Here is an 8,535-nt window from a genome sequence, read left to right as displayed (position 1 = left end):
CTTCCCCTCTGGCCGCTCGGAGCCGCTTCACAGACGGGATTTTACTGCTCTGCCCGGCTCCCTCACAGTGCGGAACGGCCCTGGCGCTGCCCCGGCCCCGCCGCCCCTCGGTCCGGTACGGCCCCGGCACGGCCCCGGCTCCCCTCACAGTGCGGCACGGCCCCGGCCCCGCGGTCCGGCCCCCGCCTATTCGTTCTTCAGCCCCTCGGCGATGAGGTTGAGCTCGTAGCACCAGGTCTCGTAACGATAGGCCACGCGGATCTGGGCCACGTTCGTCTTCCGTATATCATTGCCATCGGGCCCGTCTTCCTGGTAGTTTTTACCCAGGAACTTCACTTTCTCCTGCCAGAGGCAAAGACAGCGGTACCGACCTCAGAACCCTCTCCCGAGGGAAGCCCTGAGCCCACGGGCGAAGCTGGTCGCCATTCTCAGGCCGTGGGCAGGACCACCCCAGAAGGACACACACCTGGTGGGACAGGACGCACTGCAGGACACCCCCTACGTGGGACAGGACACCATGAGACAAGACATACGGCAGGACACCACTTCATGGAACAGAACACACCTCATGGGATATGAGGTACTGCAGAACACCCAGCTTGTGGGACAGGACACACTGCAGGACACCCCTCATGGGACAGGACACCCCTCATGGGACAGGACACCCCTCATGGGGCAGGACACACTGCAGGACACCCCTTGTGGGACAGGACACCCCTCATGGGACAGGACACCCACCTCGTGGGACAGGCCACACTGCAGGATGCTGTTCCTGGCGATCTCACACATGTCACAGGTGCTGAGCTTGAACACCTGGGCAGCAATGGCGTACTCCTCCATGAGGGGCTCCTGCAGCACAGGGTTGGGGGTCAGCAGCCCCTGCCAGCACAGCCTGTGTTCTGCAGGGGCTGTCCCAGAGCTCACAGAACCACTGAATCATTTGGGCTGAAAAGTTCTCCAGCATCAAGTCCAACCTTCACACCCCCATGCCCACTAAATCACATCACAAAGTGCCACATGTTACCATTTTTTGAAAACTTCCAGACACCACTGCCATGGGCAGCCTATTCAGATGCTTGGCCTCTGTTTCAGTGAAGAAATTTTTCCTAATATCCTACCTGAACATCTGCTGGTGGAAGGGGAGATGACCCAACATATGCTGGACTCCCTGCAAGTGCCACTGGCTTCCAAAAAACCAAGGCCCACAGAGTGCCAGCTCCACAGTCCCAGCCCCAGTGCTCAGCTCACACTGTACCTTGGTGTAGTGAAACTGCATGGGGTCGTCTGTAGAAAGGGACACCATGAGCCCTTTCTGGTGGAAGTCAAGCAGGGGATTCTTGGCGTACTCCAGGAAGAGGCTGTTGTTGCTGAGTGGGGACATGGCAATGGGAATTCGGGCAAGGAAGTACAGATACTGCAGCACTGGGCTCTGCAAAGATGAGCAGAGGTAGCACGTTAGAGATAAAGCTGCTGCACCTTCCTCCTCTCCAGGGTCACTCCTCAGATCAGGCCTGGTCCTAGCCAGGGAATTGTGTTCAAAGAGAGAGACGGGCCAGCCAGAAATCAGTGCTGCAGGCTAAGGAGCACGAGAGGCCAAGGAGCTGTCTGATACCCAACTTAGCTCCAGTGATAACAAACGTACTCTGTGATGGGTCTGTGAGACCAAACCCCCAAAAACCAATATATTGCTGAGCCACATCCCCAAACCTGGGGCCCAAGCTCTCTGTGCCTGGAGAAGCCCAGAGAACCATTTAACATGTGCCTGAAGCCAGGCTGTGTCAGTGTAAAGCAGAGGCACGGGTAACTGCCAGCTACATGAGGCAGCTGTGAGCACTTCTCCTGCTCTGCCGTGCCTGGGCTGCTCCTGGCAGCTTGCTCCACCTACCTTCTTGAGGTTGAGCCCGTGGGAGATGTTATCAGCTGTCATGAAGGCTGCCAGCAGGTGTGTGATGGCCCCGGCCTCGCCGCAGTGCGGGCGGAACAGGAACGTGTTCATCCCACGCTGCCTGGGCACAGGGAAGGAGAACTCAGAGCAGGCAAACGGCAGGCTTGGGTGGCTGGACCCAACTTCAGGCCCCTACCATGAGTCCCCAGGAATCCAGGGAATCTAGGAGCACGCTGCTCTTTCTCTTTTCTCCTCTGTGTGTGCAATAGATGCATCTCTGCAATCACTAAACTTTCACCCCAGCCCATCACACCTCCTACTGAGAGGTGTCTGGATTGCTCTGGGACGTGATGCTCCAAATACAGAGCCAGGAGAGCCCCACTTCTTCCACACCAACAATCAAAGAACTGAGGCAAGTCACGAGGCAGCCTCTAGGCAGATCCCAGGCCTCACCTGCGCAGGTTGTTCAGCACCAGGATGTTGGCATACATGTAGTAGATGTAGTAGGTGTAGGATGGGTTCTTCTGGGAAGTCCACTCCTCTGGCTTTGGGCTTTTAGTGCTGAACATGTGTCCACTGTGCTTGGATTCATCATCCACGCTGTCAAAGCCTGTGATCTGCTTGGCAATGGAACAAAAGAGGTTCATCTCACACTCCACACCTCATCATGCCCCACCACAGCTCACCAGTGCCCAGCTCTGCCCTTGTGCTCCCCAAGGGCAGGGTTGGGCAAGGCTGCAGACCTTGCTCCTCACACCCCCCAAGCACTGTCCAGGACTAGGAGTAAAGCTCACATCTCCCCAGGAGATGAGTGGGCAGCCAGTCACACCCCACAGCAGCCAGCCCAAGGAGTCTGACCCCTCCCTGCATTTCTGGCTACACCCCCCCTTCCCCAGAATGGGCCCACTGGCCCACTGATGCCATTTCCATGTCAGGCCCCATTTCTTGTGCACAAACAGGAATGTGAGTTCTCCCCACACCTGATAACATCACCAGGTGACACTCACGTGGCTTAGAAAGACACTCAGCTCTTTGTGGGCCTGGGGATTGATGGTGGCTTCAAACACAGGAACAAAGATATATTCCAGCATTTTCCCAAAGTGGGGGAGGAAATTCTTGGACCTGAACACATCACTGTGGACAGAGACAGGGATTAGTTGCTACCAGAGGGACAACACGTCCCACTGTCCCCACAACCCTTTCAGGGATGAGGGATGTGTAAGGCACAGTGCTCCCTCAGCCACCAGCACGTACTAAATCCTGGGGACTTGGATCATCCACTTCATGTTGGGGGAATAGACCCGGTGGGTGTTGAACCACTTGGCCAGCTTGGCCCACTCCTCAGGCGACCGCCCGTAGATGGAGAGCCGGGGCTCCGTGTGCTGGTACTTGGCATCCTCCAGGTCAGAGCCAACCTCCTGCAAACCACAGCACACCTTGGCAAGGGAAGCCACAGCAGCAGCACAGCTTCACCCTGTTCTCCTCCCGTCTGTCCCTCTGTCCATACCTTGATGATGGTAGCAAAATACTCGCCGTTGATGGCGTTCTCTGTCTTCAGGTAGAGGTCCCGCAGCTCGCTGGCCCCCACGGGGTTGTACTTGTCATTGAACTTGTCAAAGCGCTGGAATGTCTGCCGGCCCTGGGGCAGGGAGATGAGGCTCAAACACTGCCCTTACAGCTTGGCAGGGAGCAGGGACGGAGCCAAACCACCCAAAATGGCAAAACCAGGAACTGCTGCACCCTGACACAAATATTAATGCACACAACAAGTGTGGGTGCACAGGAAAGGGGAAAGCCACGGGGGCAAGAGTGGCCCAAGAGTGACCTTACACTAAATGTCCTACCACTTACAGCATGGACATCCAGAGAATCCACTGTCAGGTCGTAGGGGTGGAGATTGAGCTGCTGGAAAAGCTGTTTCAGGGTGAGCTGTTTGCCCTTGGCATCATAGACCACACGGTCAGCATCCACATGGTAGGATTTCTTGATGAAACGCAGGAGGTGCTTCTGGTTCATGCAGGCTGCAGCATGGATGTGTGTGTCCACCTGGGAAAACAGAGGGACAGCTTCAATCTGGGATGCTCAGGCACCATCCCAGGGAGGTGAACAAACCCCTCAGGTGAGCAGCAGGGCTCAGCCCAGCCCAGCCAGAGAGCACAACTTTGCCAAGAGTATCGAAGGCAGCACATTCCCATTCACAGGAGCAATGCTGCTGCTACAAACATGGCCTGTAACATCCAGCTCCCAGGGAGGGGCAGGCACCAGGACACCTCCTCTCCAGGGTCCCTGGGGCTCTAAGCCTTGCCTTTTACCTTCCTGCAGTTATAGAAGTCACGGTGGGGGTTGTTCTTCAGCTCCTTCATCTCCTCCATCTCATTGAGCATTTCGTGCACTTGGAACTTGGACGAGAGGAATTTGAGACGCCGGTGAGTGTAGGTTTTCCTGATGAGAGCAAAGGGCAGAACAGTCACTGGGTTCCTCACCCCTCAGCACAGGGACACACATTCCACCTGGGCTGGAGGAGCTCTTGCTGGCCAGCCCTGCTTCCCTGAGGTGTCTCCCCTGGGAAGCTGGTCCTGTCTCCAGCCCCTGAGTGCTGCTTTGTTTAAGACCCAAGTCAAGAGGACTGACAAGGGCTGAGGGCACTTGGGCAGCCAGGTGTGTCACCATCACCTCCCTCTTCCCAGGAAGGAGAGGGGGCTGCCCTGACCTCCCTCTGCCACTGAGGCAGAACCTGGTGGGTTGTGCACTTACACGGGCCCCTGTGCAATGAGGACCAAGAGGAAGTTCATGTCATCGATGAAGTGCTCGAGGCTGGGGTAGGGCAGGTCCTTTGGCTCATTCCTCTCAGCCGCCGCCTTGTCAGCATAGACGTAAACTATCCCATTCTTCATCTGCACGTGGTATCCCAGGTCCTCAGGGAGGTTCCCAGTGTCAAAGGGATCCTGTCCATCCTTCACTGGTGGGGTGAACACTGCAGCAAAAGGAGAATTCCATGAGGCTGCCAGCCCAAACCTCCCAGGCTTGCCTTGCTCCCCCACGCCAGGCAGTGGGCAGGGACACCCCAGCACTGTGACACCAAGGAGGGGGCCTGGGCAAGTGCCTTGCACAGCCCTTTCCTGAGCCCTGCCCCGTGCTGAAGCCACAGGAAGCCCCTGGGGTGCCTGGATGTACCTGGGCCAGTGTCACTTGGTTTCCAGGGCTCGCCCTCGATGGCACGCAGGTACTGTGAGGGTGTCTTGGGGAACCTTTGCAGTGACTGCTGCATGTTCTTCTCCCGGATGCACAGCGCCCGGTACAGGCCCCTGCACACCACCTCAAAGTCTTCCACTGTCACCTGCAAGGGAGGTGATGCTGAAGGCAATCACACAGCTGGACACAGGTGTGTCCAAGAGACACCCTGGTGCACCCAGGTGGAGGGAGATATGAGTCATGGCAAGATAAATGTCAAAAAAGAGTTTGGGCTGGAAGGGATCCTAAATCTCTTGTTCCAGCCCCTGCTGTGGTCAGGGACACACTGCACTATCCCAGGGTACTCCCAACCCCATCCAACCTGGCCTTGGACGTTTCCAGGAATGGGGCAGCCACAGCTTCCCTGGGCAGCCTGTGCCAGGGCATCCTTGCAGGGGAGAATTCCTTCCCAATATCCCATCCAACCCTGCCCTCTGGCAGTGGGAAGCCATTCCCCCTTGTCCTGTCACTACATGGTATTGTAAAAAGTCCCTCTCCAACTTTCTTGTCATATCTTATAATCATATCCTATCATATCTCATCATAACTCATCATATCATGTATCAAATCATATCAATGTCCCACTGCTTTGTGTGAGCAGGGCAAGGAGGGGATGATAGGCAGAGATCCAGGAATGACAAAGGGAAGCTCCTGGTTCCAGAACCAGTGAATTCCAGTGTCACCCCCTCTTATATTTATTCCTCACTGCATCAGTAATTGACCCTGAAATAGAAGTCAGGCCTGGGCAAAAAGTTAAAGCTATTTTTGGAATCCAGGCTGAAACTGAAGCAGGAACAACAACAACATGCACTAACCCTGTGTGTCAATGATTTTTGATTTACTGCACAGACAAGTGTTTTGGGCAGTCAGAAGAGGCTGGAGTGGAGTAGGCTGGGAAACCAACACTCCCAGCTAGGACAGTCATGGCAGGGGGAATGTACTCAGTGCCTGAGCAGGGAGAGATTTCCAGATCCCCTCTGCTCTGCAGCTCCAGGCTGAGCAACCCTCCAGCAGGCTCCTAGGAGCAGCACAAAGGTAGGAGGCTGAGGAGGAGAGGGAGGCAGGATTAGCAGGGGATGTGATAACACTCCTGGTCAATTGGCTTTAGGTGACCCTGCCTGTACCTCCCTCAGCCCTTCTGGGATCCTTGGATGTGCACAGACCTCAGACAGAGCTGTGTGCAAGCAGAGAGGATGTGACAGAGGGAGCACAGCCTGCCCTGCCAGGCCCTCCCTGGAGAATCCCATGGGAATGTGCAGCACCCCACAGCTCCCGCTAAGGAATTCAGCTCTGGATCCTCAGGGATGCAGCAGGGCACCCCCAAATGCTTGTGTGGCACAGGCTGAGTTGTGCAGCTGGTGCAGACTCCTGTGCCACTGGGCACTGCTGAGGGGACAGGCAGGGACCATGGAGTGGCCAGTATGGAAAGGGAGCAACCATGGAAATACCTACCCCAGAGGCATAATCGCCAGTGATCTGCACCCGCTGGAAGTGAGGCACGGTCTGGTACTGGGGGCAGCTGGAGATGGCCTCGTCAGCGACAGCCGGGCTGGGCACAGACTCCGGAGTCGTGGGCGGTGCCAGCACAGTCGTCTTCATGCGGAGCAGCTTCTTCCTGCTGCAGGGGAAAGGCTCAGGCACACAGCCCCAGTCCATGGTCACACACAGCTGCGGAGCCAGGGGCACTTCCCACAGCCATGGTCCAGCTGTGCACAACATGATCCAGCTGTGCACAACATGATCCAGCTGTGCACAACATGATCCAGCTCACTGGTGATTCCTGAGCACAGCACAGACCTGTGATCACTGGTGGTCTCTGAGCACCTTAAACAGGCACTGCCAGAAGCACAGGCCACAGCACACAAAGTAGCCACAGGCTTTGGAAGTTGCATCTTTGCAGAGTCTCCAAGTCTCCCTCCCCAACAGCTCTGTGGCCGTGGCTGTGCTGACACCCAGGGAACAGGCCAAGGGTGTCTTTCTGTCCAACAGTGGAGAGGAAATCCTGGAGTACCTGACAGATGCCCTGGGATTATCAAGGATTTGTTCCATAGGTGTGGTGAGCTGTGCCCAAGGGCCTTGATTTACATGCCCCCTGTTTGCTCTGGCCAAGAGGTACAGGCTGTTCCCTTCTCCTTGCCCAGGCTCCTGGGAACTCACCGCTTTTCCACTGTGGCACTGGATTCCTGGAGCATCAAGTGCAGTGTCATTTCCTGGCGGGAGATGGGGCAGATCTCTTCCACATCAAAGTGAGAGATTTCCCCCCTGACCTCCTCATCCTTCACCTCGGAGGCAAAGACCTTCTCGGCGAAGGAGCGCAGGGACTCGTCCATCTCTGCAAAGAGCAGTTCAGTGTCCCACAGGGAGGTGATTCCCAGCCACTGGAGCAGGCAGGGGCCCCTTGCAGGCAGCTCCGTGCTCAGCTGCCATTTCCTCGAGGCCCCCACACCCTAGAGAAGACTCTGAGCCACCTCCCAAATTTGCAGCAAGGCTGGGCCACACCTGGTGGGCTGGAGACACACCTTGATGCCCCCAGTACAGCAGGAAAAGTAAATACAGTCCAAGAGTGCTGCCAAAAGGCCCAGAGAGAAGCAGGTCCTTGGGAAGGGCAGTTGTGGGAACATGCATTGGGTGGAAGAGAGGAAAGCTGGCAGAGCCCTTACAGCTCCAGGGAGCCCGAAATGCACTTGCTGCAGCAGTCAGGGGGAAGGCAGAGGGATGGATGGGGGCAGAGCTGGCAGCCCGAGCACTCAGCTCCCTCCATCCCAGGGCAGCCAGGCACCCCAGCTGGGCACTCCCAGCCCACCTTTGCATCGTGCTGCAAAGGTGCCAGAGCCAGCACTGACACAGGACTGCCTGGAGCTTTATGGAGGAGGACAAGGAAGGTTAAAAGGCCTTCCATTGTCAATAGAACACCATAAAACAAGAACCCAAGGGTTCTGCTAGCAGCAATTCCCAGAAGCAGATGTTTGCATGGCAGCACAGGGGCACTGACAGCTCAGCACGAGGCAAGGTGAGGATCAGTGCCCAAGGATGGACCTCACCATCGAGTGTCACACAGGACATGGTCACAGGTGAGGACCAAAGCAGAACAGACAGAGGGTTCTCAACAGCACTCAGGGTGCCAGAATGATATTTAACAAATTGTGTATTTTGGTGCTGTATCAAAGGACCAAAAGGTGGGACCATTCTGTGTAACACCGATGGGCACAGCTGGCACTGCCAGGATCTAGCATTTCCCCAGCTGCTAAAGGATCACCATGATCATAATCTACATTATCTACATGATCATGTAACTGCTGCTTGGTTCCAGTGATCATGTCTAGGCAGTAACATAGCAGAGCATAGAGAAACCCAGCAATACTCACGTTTTTGTTCTGCTGTTTGAGATAAAACAGAGACAAAATAAAAGCTGTTGTGAT

General features: G+C 55.9%; 1 protein-coding gene across 1 annotated transcript; it reads right to left on the bottom strand.

Moving 5' to 3' along the window:
• Positions 1-40: 40 nt before the first annotated feature.
• AMPD1 (adenosine monophosphate deaminase 1) lies at positions 41-7,776 on the bottom strand. Its single transcript, XM_014872636.2, has 14 exons — positions 7,274-7,776; positions 6,569-6,734; positions 5,060-5,222; positions 4,640-4,859; positions 4,198-4,327; positions 3,737-3,931; positions 3,393-3,524; positions 3,140-3,303; positions 2,893-3,019; positions 2,339-2,502; positions 1,886-2,006; positions 1,256-1,429; positions 739-849; positions 41-342 (listed from the first exon to the last, which is right to left on the bottom strand). Exons 1-14 carry the CDS (start codon positions 7,444-7,446, stop codon positions 187-189), a joined length of 2,196 nt encoding a protein of 731 aa, XP_014728122.2. The 5' UTR covers positions 7,447-7,776; the 3' UTR covers positions 41-186.
• Between the last annotated feature and the right edge of the window lie 759 nt (positions 7,777-8,535).

This window comes from Sturnus vulgaris, chromosome 29, assembly GCF_052056855.1.
Source record: "Sturnus vulgaris isolate bStuVul1 chromosome 29, bStuVul1.hap1, whole genome shotgun sequence".
Taxonomy (NCBI): Eukaryota; Metazoa; Chordata; class Aves; order Passeriformes; family Sturnidae; genus Sturnus; species Sturnus vulgaris.
Note: the sequence above shows the minus strand (reverse complement) of the source record. Positions and strands in the feature narration are given on the sequence as shown.

Excerpts from the sequence above, each read along its gene's own strand:
- AMPD1 (XM_014872636.2), bottom strand. The coding sequence starts at position 7,446 with ATGGACGAGTCCCTGCGCTCCTTCGCCGAGAAGGTCTTTGCCTCCGAG. Across the intron at positions 2,503-2,892 it reads TGAGTGTCTTTCTAAGCCAC|ATCACAGGCTTTGACAGCGT; the intron begins GTGAGTGTCACC and ends ATTGCCAAGCAG. Across the intron at positions 343-738 it reads AGTGTGGCCTGTCCCACGAG|GAGAAAGTGAAGTTCCTGGG; the intron begins GTGGGTGTCCTG and ends TGCCTCTGGCAG.